At 52.9% G+C, this 13561-nt stretch overlaps 2 protein-coding genes across 2 annotated transcripts; one reads left to right on the top strand and one right to left on the bottom strand.

The window, feature by feature from the left end:
• Nucleotides 1-828: 828 nt before the first annotated feature.
• LOC311581036 (F-box/LRR-repeat protein 19-like) lies at nt 829-2205 on the top strand (the record flags this gene model as incomplete). The annotated part of the gene is made up of 2 exons (XM_084752930.1): nt 829-1081; nt 1866-2205. The coding sequence occupies 2 exons, from the start codon at nt 829-831 to the stop codon at nt 1991-1993; spliced, it is 381 nt and encodes a 126-aa protein (XP_084609056.1). The 3' UTR covers nt 1994-2205.
• Nucleotides 2206-5666: 3461 nt separating this feature from the next.
• LOC311581648 (uncharacterized protein) lies at nt 5667-7569 on the bottom strand. The gene is made up of 2 exons (XM_084754102.1): nt 6477-7569; nt 5667-6032 (listed from the first exon to the last, which is right to left on the bottom strand). Exons 1-2 carry the CDS (start codon nt 7531-7533, stop codon nt 5686-5688), a joined length of 1404 nt encoding a protein of 467 aa, XP_084610228.1. The 5' UTR covers nt 7534-7569; the 3' UTR covers nt 5667-5685.
• Nucleotides 7570-13561: the final 5992 nt, after the last annotated feature.

The following is a 13561-nucleotide window of genomic DNA, read 5'->3' as shown; positions in this document are numbered from 1 at the left end:
AGGCGGACCCAGGGGAGGGTGGTAGGTTGCAGCGACCGCCCCCCCCCCCCCCGTGAACCAGCAGTGGGAGGGGTTTGAACCCCGGAAATGGTGGGGAGCCCTGGATTTTCCCTGGACGTCTAGACAGTTGGACCTGAGAAGGGGCCAGTTAAAGGTTGGGGCCTTTGGGGAGAGGTGGGGGTGGGGAGCTGAGACTCGTACCGGGACTAAATGGGGCCTGGGCAGAAGCTGAGCACCCTGTGCCCAAGGAGCCCCCCGTTGGCCTTGAGTGGCTGAGTGACTGAGCCCCCCCCCCCGCCCCCCAGAGCAGGACCTTCCCTTGGAAGGGCCTTGCAGCAGCCGGTGGGAGGGCCTGGCCCGGCGCTCCCGACCTCCACTCGCTGTTGTCCCACCCTCCCCTGGAGGGAGGGGCCGAGCGCCCTCTGGAAGCATAGACCTAGGCGTTCCGAGAGAGTTTCCTGCCCTGCGTTGCCACTGGCCGCCGACCCGCCAGGAGATGGCTCCCGGGACACGTGAGAGTCTTCGGTGATGTTGACACTCCCAATGTCTTCGAGCAGCCAGGGCCCTGGGGCTGGAGCGCACCAACGCGGAACCTGCTGCTGCCGCCGCTGCCAGGCCTGTGTGCGAACTGAGTGTGGGGACTGCCATTTCTGAGGAGACATGAAGAAACTGGGGGAGTTGGCGGGGCGGGCGCATGAAGTGGTCTTGCCTGCTTCGGCAGTGCGCTGTGCCCGTGCTTCCACACACAGCTGTATGCATGTGCTGAGTGTGGGGACTGCCATTTCTGAGGAGACCTGAAGAAGCTGGGGACGTCGGTGGGGCGGGCGCATGAAGCAGTCTTCCCTGCTTCAGCAGTGCGCTGCGCAGCTGTGTTCCTTCTGTGTGGGGAAGCTGGGAAGGAGGAAGGTGCATGGAGAGGAAGAGAAGTTTGGTTTGAGCCTCATGGAGTATACAGTCTGCAACGGGATCATCCACCCTGGCTGCCTGAAGATGGGAAAGGCTGAGGGTGCTATCAATTCAGAGATCCCCAACTGCTGGAAGTGCCCCCCAAGGTACCCAGGAAGGATGGACAAGGATGCAGGTGAGGGTCCAGGGCACCACAGGGTTGACAGTGGTGAGGGGTGGATGGAAGCTGACAGAGGAGCCACCACCTCCACCTCTGCCCAGAAGAAAGGGAACCTTACCTGCTGGCCCTCCCCCTGAACATGTGTCTGGGCCCCCAAACAGAAGGAGTGGGAGGCAGGGAATGAGACCCCCGACCCCAAGGAAAAAGGTGAAAGGAGGCCAAGAGAGGCACTTGAAGAAGGTGGGTGGAGATGCCTGCCTCCTCTGAGGAGCAGACCCAGGCAGCCCTGGCCTTCTCCCCCCCACCCCCCAGGCTTCGGAATCCCAGCCAGGCATTCTCATTCTGCCACCCTAGGCTCCCTCCCGAGAACTGGGAGAAACTCAAGCCACCTATGGCTTCTGCTGAGGGCCCTGCAGCGCCATTCCTATCACCACAAAGGGAGAAACTCGAGCGTTTCAAGCATATGTGCCAGCTGCTGGAGCGGGTGCCTGATACCTCTTCTTCCTCCTAGGACTCAGACACAGACTCAGACTCCTAGGGCACATAGCTTAGTAAGGACAAAGCTCCTGGGGAGGCCTGGAATGTCCTTCAGCCAGCCTGGGGCAGCTCTGGCGAGAAGAAAACCATGGGGTAGCGGTGGGCTAAATGCCCTGGCAGTGGGGGAAGCACTGCTCAGTTGACCCCTGGGCCCTGCCCCACCACCATAGCCTCCACAGTTATGTGCCTCCCCACCCCAAGCCCTAAGCCTGACACTCTGCCTTTGCTGCTGCCTCGGGCTGCATGGCTCCATGTCTTTCAGCACCTTGGACCCTGAGAGCAATGTGTCTGCATGCGAGTCTGCCAGACTTTGAGCTGCTGGTGCTACAAGCGTCTGTGGCCTCGGATGGACCTAAGCCGGAGGAAGCCGCTGACCCCACCCATGCTTAATGGGGTGGTTTGCCACCAGCCATGTGCTCTGGACCTCAGCTGGACAGGTGTTTCCACAAAAAGCAGCTCATGTGTTTTCTGAACCGACTGTAAGGCTTGCAGGAGTTGGTGCTTTCTGGGTGGTCCTGGCACTCCACCTCTGCCCTGGGCTCCACCCGACTGCCTGCACTGTGCTTCTTGGACCTCCATTGGATTAAAGATGTAAAAGACTACCAGTTCCTGGACCTCTTGCCCTCATTTCACCGCCTAACGTGAGGCCAGGTTATTTTGTTCATGACTTGACACTCCTCAGTTTAATATCTTGGGATTTCTGCCCCGGGACTTGAGCCAGCCTTCCCTTTTCCCACCTGCACTGATATCTTTGGGGATCTTTGCTTCCCATCTCTGCCTTCCACCTGCTACGTTGTCCATCCCCTTGGGGGCGTGGGTCAAGAGGTACAGGGGAGGTGCTGAGCCAAAGGGATGGTGGGGTGGTGAAGGTGCAAGTCTTTAGTAGAGAAGAGTGAGGGGGCAGGATACTGGGAGCCATGGGGCTGTGGGAGGTGATGGATGGGTGTGGGGAGGGCAGAGAGCAGACCAACAGGGTTCAGGGAACAAAGACCAGTTGGGTGGGATGGGGGTCCAAAAAGGGGAAACCAGAGGAGCAGTTGGGGATCCAGTAGTTAGATAGGGGGCTCTATAAACCAGGAAATGCCAGGACTGGGGCCCGGGAGAGGAGCAGATGTGGGGCTAGTTCCCTCTCTGTGGGGTTGCTCCTCTCCCTTCCCCCTGTCCAGATTTCAGTTCTTTCCCTGACCCTGACTCCTTGAACGTCACTGAAAATGGCAGCTATTACAAGGAGTGGGGGCTGCGAGTCAACCTGCTGTTCAGCTTGTGGCCCAGGGGAGTGGTGAGGGATAGCCCAGACCCCTGCTTGGCTCTCTACACAGTACTTGAACATTCATCTGTACTTAACCAGGGGAATCTCTGATCTGGGGACTGTGATGTGAGGGGACCAGCTTGACCTAAACTGGGCTAATGGGCACTCCATTTGGACTGTCCCACCCCCAGCTCTCTTGCATTGCTGTCCCAAACAGCTCTACCACTCTGACCTGATGGTGGATTTCAGCTTAAAGATGGGCAAGATGGGACTCCTCCAGTGTTGGCTTGAAAGACCCTCCTCACGGAGTGTCCTTCGTCAGGGAGACCCTCCCCAAGAACCAGCGAAACCAAAGTCCGGTTGCAAATGCAAGAGGCTTTATTGATTACACGGGTACCCGGGCGACACAGTCTATCGGATGACTGGCGCGCCGAGTGAAGGGGAGGAGACCCTTTTATAGGGTGAGAAGCAGGAAGCGGGGGTTACAGAAGCGAGAAGCATAGTTACAGGGTCTTGATTGGCTAACTTAATGCGGCTAGATTTAGCTCTGGTTAGGGCTTTGGAATCAGGAAATGTTTAGGCTAGCCTATTCACTGACCATACATCCTGTTTTTTTAATAACTTGGCCAGAACCGCTTGTGTAGACCTTGTGAAATGGTGGGTGACCATGAACCTTGTGACGTCTGCGAGCCTTGTGACATGGTGGTATTTTTCCAGTCTGACTGAGCCTTTCAGGTGACCTCCCTTAACCATTGTACAAGCCTTACAAAATAGAATCATTTACAAAATAGCAAGCCTTGACTAAACAACATTTAGAAGTGGGGTCTTTCATTCCCCTCTTTTTCTATGAACTAGAATGGAATCTTTTATTCTATTTTAGTTTCCATTTCCTGCTTCAGGCGATGGTATTGCTGGGTGAGGACCATCGCTTGGATTATGGATAACCTATCTTTCATGAATTGGACCAATCTGTTGAGGATGCAGGGTCCAAATAGGAGAATCAAGAGTATAATAATGATTGGTCCTAGCAGGGAGGAGATTAGGGTGGTAAACCAGGGGGACCCATTAAACCATCTCTCGTACCATGACTGGCCTGACTCAAAGAGACGCTGTCTCTGCTTTAGTCTCTTTCTTAATTTGCTCATACTATCTCTGACTAGCCCAGTATGATCCGCATAGAAACAGCATTCCTCCTTCAGAGCTGCACAGAGTCCACCTTCTTGAAGGAACAGAATGTCCAGTCCTCTCCTGTTCTGGAGGACCACCTCAGAGAGTGAGGTTAATGATTTTTCTAGGGCCGATATAGATTTTTCTAATGCCACAAGATCGGTGTGCATGGCCTGCTGGAGCTGTCTGAACTGGTATGTTTCAGCTAGGGCGGTGGCTCCTGTTCCTATTCCTGCAGCTATTCCTCCCACGGTGAGACCACCTAACAACAAGGCTAGGGTGAGGGAGACAGGTTCTCTGGGATGTCTGGTCATTTCTTTATAATGAGAGTATATATAACTAGGGTGATGGTAGGTAACCCTGGGCCAGACTTCGACCAGAACACAGAAGTCACTGGTTTGGTTAAGCACTGTGGCTGACACACAGGGGGTTAGTCCCGAGTTGCAGGCCCATTGAGTCCCAGTAGGCCCGGTGAGCCAATATTTGCCGGGATAGATCGTGAGGGTTTTGTTGTATAGGGCCTGATGGGAGTGGGGCACTTTTCCTAAGCAGAGCCCTTTTCCAGTAACTTCGGGTAGGGTTAACTTGTGTCTGCTGTTCTGAGAGCAGCTTGAGGGGGCCGAGGTGTAATTGGAGTAATTTCCTGTTACCGCAATTTTCTCGTAATAAGGTGGGGCTGAGCTCAAACACAGCCAGCATTCTTGGGTTCTATGAGGGTCAGAAAAGTTTAGGGTTAAAAAGGCCCCTTCTAAGACCTGCAGGAGGCGATCCCCTGTCCCTGGGTAGGGGGTGGACATAGGAGAGGAGTTAGGTACAGGAGAGGAATCAGGTACTGAATATGACCTTGATGGTGTGGGTTGGGGTAGTACCTGTGGTTTTGGCTGGGCCTGACGCGGCTCAGTGAGGACGGGATTCGGGCCTATAGCCAGAGTGGAAGCTGTAGTTAGGGATAATTTGATTATAAAAGTCAATCCAGGGTCTTTTCCCGGGGCATATAATCGCAGTCCCCACTTGTTTCCCTGGAGCCAGTGACGATTTTGTCTTTCTTTGTCTGTAAACTTAATGACCAAAGGGTTGTAATAGCTATTCCAGCAAGGTTGAGGGCAGTTAGGGTCATTGGTGTGATTTTTCTTTACTACAATTAAGTCCCAGCTAGAGGAAGGGTTCCAGGAGGCCTCGCCTGTAGTTTCGCATCCCCATGAAGCACAATAGAAATTAGTAATCCCTCCACATTGACGTCTAAACTGTCGGGATTGACCTTGCCCTGGACATACATAGAACTCAGCAGACCGGAGGTTAGTCCGGGTGTAATGATTTGAACATCCATACAGATCGGATGGTATACGGATGGGGAGGTTGCCTGATGGAGGGCTGTCCTTAGAGCATGAAGTCTCACTGAGTTCAGGGAGATTAGGGCCAGGGAACCAGACAGGTGACTCGCCTGCCATTTTACAGAGGTCTGGGGTCAAATCCGGCCACCAAGTCCATAGGGCGTGAGTTCCAGAAGTGGACCATATGACATCTCCCTGGTTGTTTAGAACTTTCCAGGTTTGGGACTTGGGCACGTGCGGGCCAGCTAAGGCCCCTGGGATCCACAAGACAATATAGAGGAGGATTAAGAACGAGTGAGTCTTATCTTGAGCGGGTTTGGAGTCCACTGGAGATGTCATCTCTCTTCAGTTGGTTCCCCGGGGGCCGGGTTGTCCGGGCTGGTTTGAGCTGCCTTTACGTGGGAAGCGTGGATCCAGGCGGCGATCCCGTCTACTTTGAGTGTGGTGGGAGTGGTCAGGAGAACCGAGTAGGGTCCTTTCCAACGTGGTTCCAGGGTCTTGGAATTGTGTCGTCTGACCCATACAGAGTCCCCCACCTGGTAGGGGTGAGGAACCAAAGGTTTGTTAAGCTGTTCTCTATATGCTGCTGCTAGAGGTTTCCATACCTCTTTCTGGACCATCTGTAGAGCCTTTAGGTGGGCCCATAGGGAGGGACTGTTGGCATAATCGGCAACTTCAGAATCTAGGAAATTAACAATAGGAGGGGGTGAGCCATACATGATTTCAAAGGGTGTGAGTCCGTGTGGCCCTGGGGTGTTACGGGCACGATATAATGCTAAGGGGAGGAGGGTCACCCAGTCTCTAGTGCCAGTTGTAAGCGTTAATTTAGTTAAAGTCTCCTTGATGGTTCTATTAGCTCGTTCTACCTGACCTGAACTCTGGGGGCGGTAGGCACAATGTAATTTCTAATCGATCCCCAATAGCTGGACCACCAACTGACTTACCTGGGAGATGAAGGCGGGGCCGTTGTCCGACCCTATTACCTGGGGCATTCCGTACCGGGGAAAGATGTCATCCAGGAGCTTCTTCAAGACCACCTTAGCTGTCTCATGCTTGGTGGGGAAGGCTTCAATCCATCCGGAGAAGGTATCTATAAAAACTAGTAGGTACTTATAGCCATACATACCGGGCTTGATCTCAGTGAAGTCGATCTCCCAATGGGTGCCGGGGCGGTGCCCTCTCAGTCTAGCCCCTTGCGCAAGAGGGTTTTTACTAGCGTTGACCTGGGCACAGGCCACGCAGGAGTCTGTTGCCCGTTTGATGGCCTCCTCCTTTCCTAATAGGAATAATCCAGTCTCTTCCCTCTTCAGGAGTGTGCTCATTTTCCGTGCACTCAGATGGGTTAGCTTGTGGAAAAAGTCAATCAAGTAGGCAGTGGCCTTGAGCGGGGCCACGACCTTGCCCTGGTAGGTCCATTGATCAGGGGTAGCACAGGTGGCCCCCATTTTCTGTAGCAGGTGAATGTCTTTTTCCGTGTATTCCCAGCCTCGGCGGGCTTGGGAATCTGACTGGGAGCCTTCGGAGGTTTGGTCGGCGGTGACCAGAAGTTTGCTAGCCCTTTTCCCGGAGAGTGCTGCCAAGCGAGCGGCTTTATCGGCCATCCTGTTTCCCTCTGCCTCCAGGGAAGTTCCTTTCTGGTGCCCGGGGCAGTGTATGATGCTGAGTTCACGGGGCAAGTGTAGGGCTTTTAGCAGGGCCAGTATCTCAGTCTTATTTTTAATTTCTTTGCCCTCCGAGGTCAGTAGGCCCCTCCTCCGGTAAATTTTTCCATGGATATGGGCTGTGGCAAAGGCATACCTGCTGTCGGTGTATACGTTGAGGCGTTTACCGCTGGCCAGCTGCAGTGCTTTGGTCAGAGCTATCAGCTCGGCACGCTGGGCTGATGTCCCCGGGGGGAGAGGGCTGGACCAAATTACATCCTTGGTGGTTGTTACGGCGGCTCCTGCTCGCTGTTTTCCATTTTCCAGGAAACTGCTGCCGTCCGTAAACCAGGTGCAGTCAGCATTCCGGAGGGGCTGGTCGGTTAGATCAGGGCGGGTCCCGTGAGTCTCAGCCAGTATCTGCAGACAATCATGGTTATCGGGGGGCTCGGGCGAGGGAAGTAGGGAGGCAGGGTTCAGAGTCACAGGGGGTCCGAAAGTGACTTTTTCAGGGTCCAGCAAAAGAGTCTGATAATGGGTCATCCGGGCATTAGACAACCATCTGTCAGGCGGCTGCCTGATTAAGGCTTTCATGGCATGAGGAGCCAGGATGGTGAGAGGCTGTCCCATTGTCAACTTGCCAGAGTCTTTGACCAGGATGGCCACTGCTGCCACCATGCGGAGACATGGTGGCCATCCTGAGGCTACTGGATCTAACTTTTTGGATAGATAAGCGATGGGACGCCGCCATGGCCCGAGCTTTTGTGTGAGCACTCCTTTTGCATACCCAGACCTTTCGTCAACGTACAGTTCAAAGGGTTTGGTCAGGTCTGGAAGTCCCAGGGCTGGGGAGGAAAGTAAGGCTTCTTTGATGGCATCGAATGCCTGCTGCTGGGGTTTTTCCCAGGTAAAGAGAGTACTTTGCTTGGTGAGGGTGTATAAAGGGGCTGCCATCTCTGCGAATCCTGGGATTCAGAGCCGGCAGAAGCCTGCTGTACCCAGGAATTCCCGGAGTTGTCTCTGGGTCTTGGGCACGGGGATCTGGAGGATTGCTTGCTTTCTTGCCTGGGTTAGCCACCTTTTCCCCTCTCTGATCTGGTATCCCAAATAAGTCACCTGGGGCTGACAGATTTGGGCCTTTTTAAATGAGGCCCGATATCCCAAGTGTCCAAGAGTCTTCAAGAGGGCCTCTGTCCCAGCCCGACAATCATCCTCAGTCTGGGCGGCCAATAAAAGGTCATCAACATATTGCAACAAGATTAAGGTTGGGTGTTGGACTCGGAAGTCCGCCAGGTCTCTATGCAAGGCTTCATCGAACAGGGTAGGGCTGTTTTTAAATCCTTGGGGTAGTCTAGTCCAAGTTAGCTGCCCGGACAGTCCCTTTTCTGGGTCCTTCCATTCGAAGGCAAAGATGGGTTGGCTGTCCGGGTGGAGCCTTAGGCTGAAGAAGGCATCCTTTAAATCTAGGACTGTATACCAGATGTGTGATGGGGGCAGGCTGGTCAGGAGGTTATAGGGATTTGGCACAGTTGGGTGGATGTCCTCAACCCGCCTATTAACTTCCCTTAAGTCCTGGACAGGGCGATAGTCATTAGTCCCGGGCTTCTTAACAGGAAGTAAGGGGGTGTTCCAGGGGGATTGGCATGGCACCAGTATCCCTTGGTCCAGCAATCTCTGAATATGGGGCCGTATGCCTTGGTAGGCTTCCTGAGACATGGGATACTGCTTTATAGAAACTGGGGTTGCCGTAGCTTTTAGAGTGACCATCAGGGGGGGCTGGTTAGATGCCAGCCCCATTCCACCAGTTTCAGCCCAGGCCGAGGGAAAATGCTCCAGCCATGTTAAGGGTGGCTGCTTTTCGGATTCAGCCTCGTAGAGCCTATATTCTTCCTCCACATCCAAGGCCAAGACATGGATTGGTTTCCCTTGTGGCCCGGTTACATGGGCCTTCCCATCCTCAAAGTAAATTTGCGCTTTTAACTTAGTCAGAAGGTCTCTGCCCAGAAGAGGATAGGGGCAGTCAGGGACATGTAGGAAAGAATGCAAGACCTTACCGGTCGCAAGCTGGATCTTTCTTTCGGTGGTCCATCGGTATGTCTTTGTGCCGGTTGCGCCTTGCACCCAGGCAGTTTTGTTGGTCAAAGGCCCCGGTGTAGATGTAAGGACCGAGTGCTGTGCCCCCGTGTCAACCAAAAAGGTCACTGGTTGCCCCCCCACATTAAGGGTTAACCTGGGCTCAGGGGGAGGCTCCTGGCCCTGACGGCCCTAATCTTCCAAGTTCAAGAGAGTGGTAGAGGTCCGGGGTCTTCTGGTTCCCTTTGGCCGTCTGGGGCAGTCTCGGACCCAATGGCCTTTTTCCTTACAATAGGCGCATTGGTCTTTATCCACCCGTGGCCCCCTCCGCTCTCCAGGTTCCTGTCTACCCTGTGTCTGTCCTGTTACAACGGTGGCCAGCAATCTGCTCATTTCCCTGTTCCTTTTTCTGTCCCGAATATTTTTTTCTTTCCTCTGCCTCTTTTCTCAGTTTTTTTTCCCTTTCCTCACTCTCTCTCCTGATCCGATCCTCTCTTTCTTCTGGAGTCTCTCTCTTATTATACACTTTCTCAGCTTCCTTCAGCAAATCCTGTACTGTGCTCTCTTTTAACTCTTTTAATCTCTCTAGCTTCCGCCTTATATCTGGGGCTGACTGCCAAACAAACGACATGGCCAGAGTGGTAGCCTGGAGGGGGTCCTCAGGGTCATATGGTGTATAGACCCTATAAGCTTCCTTCAGTCTTTCTAAGAAGGCGGAAGGGGTTTCATCAGATTTTTGTGTAACCATCTTGACCTGTGCCAAATTCGTGGGCCGCCTAGCAGCCTTTTGGAGACCCGCTATAAGCAACTGGCGATAGAGGCGTAGGTGATTCTTACCCTCCTGTGTATTGAAGTCCCATTCAGGTGTTCTAAGGGAAAAGCGCTATTAATCTCGTTGAGCAGCTGGGTTGGGCGCCCGTTCTCTCCTGGGACATTTTTCCGTGCCTCTTGAATGACTCGCTGGTATTCCTCGGTGGTCAGGAGCGTCTGCAGGAGTTGCTGGCAGTCGTCCCAGGTAGGCTGGTGAGTCACTAAAATAGACTCGATCAAGGAAGTAAGTCTAGTGGGATCCTTAGAAAAAGGAGGGTTATTATTTTTCCAGTTGTAGAGGTCTGAGGCAGAGAAAGGCCAATATTGAATTTGTCCTCCATTGCCTGCTCGCAAGGGAAAAGCCTGGGAGGTGGCGTCCGGGGTTTGTTCCCGGCGGTTCCGCAAGCGGCCCGCCACAGGGAGGAAGCGGCTGCTTGGGATTGGGGAGGTGCCTCCGGAGCGGCGGGAGGTGCAGCACCCGCCGGGGGCTGAGGGCCCTGGTAAGGTGGAGGGAGTGGTTCCTCGGACAGGAGGTCTAGGAGGGTCCTGTCCTCGGGGGGAAGGACCTTGGGAGGGGGTCTGAGGACCGCGGGGTATAGTCCCGTCTGGGGAGTGGGTGTGGGAGTCAAAGGGGGTGGTAAGGCCGGTGGAGCCGACGGAGGTGGCGAGGAAAGGAAAGGCTTAACCCAAGGGGGTGGGTCGCGGACCAGAGTCTCCCAAGTAATGATGTATGGGACTTGGTCAGGGTGGCCATGAGGGCCTGGGTCCATCACCTTTGCCTTAACCTGTAAAATGAGAGTCAGGTTAAAAGAGCCCTCCGGTGGCCAGTTAACATTGAAGGTTGGCCATTCGGAGGCACAGAACGTTTGCCATCGGTCCTTACGGACCTCCACAGATTGGTTGTGTGCGATGGTCCGGACTTCCCTGAAATGTTTAAGGGTTAAGGTCAGCGGGGTGGTAACTGTCTGGCCCATGTCTGCAGAGAAAGGGAGTGTACACAGAGTGACAAGAAAGATTAACAACAAATCAAAAGAGATGGATCGCGCTGCGCGGTGCCGGCACCAAAATGAAAGTAAACCAATTGGAGACTGCGTTGGGGTTCCGGTTTCCCCGTCTCCCAGATGAGGAGCGTATCCGTTGACCAGGGGCGAAGCCCCAACCAAGCCGAGTCGGATCGTCCTCTCAGATGGGTCCTAAGGACCCCGGATACCCCCGTGGGACGTCTCCCAGGGGTGTGGAGGAGAAGTCCGAGTTTGTCAACTCCTTCTAGCCTCCACCAGATACTAATGACCCAATTGAGTCTCAGAGTAGCACAGAGATGGAGGACAACCAGGAGACAAACAAGACACACAATACCCACAATGCCAGCAGCAGAGAACTTACCTCCCGATTTTGGGTCGGTGGTCCCTGGGCGGGGGTCTCAATCCCGGACGAGCCCCCAAATGAAAGACCCTCCTCACGGAGTGTCCTTCGTCAGGGAGACCCTCCCCAAGAACCAGCGAAACCAAAGTCCGGTTGCAAATGCAAGAGGCTTTATTGATTACACGGGTACCCGGGCGACACAGTCTATCGGATGACTGGCGCGCCGAGTGAAGGGGAGGAGACCCTTTTATAGGGTGAGAAGCAGGAAGCGGGGGTTACAGAAGCGAGAAGCATAGTTACAGGGTCTTGATTGGCTAACTTAATGCGGCTAGATTTAGCTCTGGTTAGGGCTTTGGAATCAGGAAATGTTTAGGCTAGCCTATTCACTGACCATACATCCTGTTTTTTTAATAACTTGGCCAGAACCGCTTGTGTAGACCTTGTGAAATGGTGGGTGACCATGAACCTTGTGACGTCTGCGAGCCTTGTGACATGGTGGTATTTTTCCAGTCTGACTGAGCCTTTCAGGTGACCTCCCTTAACCATTGTACAAGCCTTACAAAATAGAATCATTTACAAAATAGCAAGCCTTGACTAAACAACATTTAGAAGTGGGGTCTTTCAGGCTCAGTTTATTAACAATTGAACTTTATTATACAACCCAACTAACACACACAAGAAGAAAAAAAAGGTTAAAGGGATAGAAGCGTAAACTTCCTGGAATCTTTTGGCAGGATGGGTCCTTAGGTGTCTCTGTCCCACGAGCTGGTCCAGTCCCTTCCTCTCTCTCCGCGCCTCCTCCTTCTCTCCTTCTACCTCTTGTTTTTCTCATCCCCCCCAACCTTCCCAGTCATATGCAAAGGGCGGTCCCTTCTCCCTTCGAGGGTCAATTAGGAAAACAATAGCCACGGTGGGGTTCCTAGGTAGGCTTCCTGAATTCCAAGCCCAGGAAGGCTCCAAACAGTCTCTCACAAGATATTCATGGTGTGCCCCAAGGGTAAAGCCCGCCAAGACTGATTCCACCTGCGACAAAGCTTAATCTTTCCCACACTCCAGCTTGGCTCATCCCATTCTTTCATTGTCATGGAAACGTGTGTCCCATTTGCCCAGGGAACTGCCACTCCTGGTTGCCATGGAAATAGCAGCCAATGGACCCTTCCAGAAATCAGCGCTAAGACTGGAAACAGTCCCTCTTAGTTGCTGTGGGAACTTAGTTAACAGACTCTTGGCACCTCCCCTCTCCCCTCTCCCCACCCCTTTCCTTCTTCCAGTGTGAGTGTGGGGTTTCAAGAGCCTGAGGGAGGAGTTGGGTCCAGGTCCCACTCAATTTAGACCAGGGGGAACCGGATTGTACCACATGGGGGTGGGGGAGGGGAATCTATCCACATACCTCAGTTTACAGGAAGGTGCGTGGGTTGGAGGTGGGTGCTGGGCAGACCAAAGGCAGATGGGAGGGGTGGGCCTGGGGTTGGAGAAAGGCTTGACCTTGGGAGCACTTGAGGGAGGGAAGAAAGCACCCCGGCAAGGGGCAAGTGTGGGACCCAGCTGGTCTGGACCCTTAAACCCCCAAATCTGTACAATACGGTTTGCTATAGAACTCAGAATCTTCAAAAAACAAACAAACAAAAAACAACAACAACAACAAAAAACAAAATCAAAAAACAAATGAACAAAAACATATGAAATAAACCAAAACCCCACTGCTTTAAGTTCAGTAATGATTATTATATTCTCATAAAACCACGCACCACAATGTCAGGAATCCGGTTTGTGGTGTTTTTTTTTCTCTTCAATTTATTTATTTATTATGTATACAGTGCTCTGCCTGCATGCACATCTGCACACCAGAAGAGGGCACCAGATCGCATTATAGATTGCTGTGAGCCACCATGTGTTTGCTGGGAATTGAACTCAGGACCTATGGAAGAGGTCATTGTTTCCTTGTTTCCGTTCTTAGATGAATGTCTTAAGAACACAAATCAGGGCTGGAGAGATGGCTCAGAGGTTAAGTGCACTGTCCGCTCTTCCATAGGTCCTGAGTTCAATTCCCAGCAAACACATGGTGGCAAATACTTGCGTAGAAGCACAGAGCTAGCAGAAACGACAGTTTCTCGACGTTTTCTAACTCAGGGAACAAGTTCCACACTTCTGAGATGCATTAGGGCAACTTTGTCAGAAATGAGTTTTTTGCCTAAGGAGACGTGCTTTAGAAAGCACTAGTTTTGCCTAATTGCGCAGTAGTACAGATTCTGAGTATGTAACTGTGTTTGATGAAATCAGCATATCTCTTGCTTCCCTGTGCGTTAGGAAGCTCAGTTTTAGTCAC

The sequence above is a fragment of the Acomys minous genome (genome assembly GCF_964271855.1).
Source record: "Acomys minous genome assembly, chromosome: 13".
NCBI classification, from domain to species: Eukaryota; Metazoa; Chordata; class Mammalia; order Rodentia; family Muridae; genus Acomys; species Acomys minous.
The sequence above is the reverse complement of the archived record's forward strand: the minus strand, read 5'-3'. Positions and strand labels throughout refer to the sequence as shown.

Bases quoted from the DNA above. Each gene is read 5' to 3' on its own strand.
- LOC311581648 (XM_084754102.1), bottom strand. From the start codon at position 7,533: ATGACCCATTATCAGACTCTTTTGCTGGACCCTGAAAAAGTCACTTTC. The intron at 6,033-6,476 runs GTATGTATGGCT...TTAATTTCCTAG, and splicing joins CTTCACTGAGATCAAGCCCG to ATTCTGAAGTTGCCGATTAT.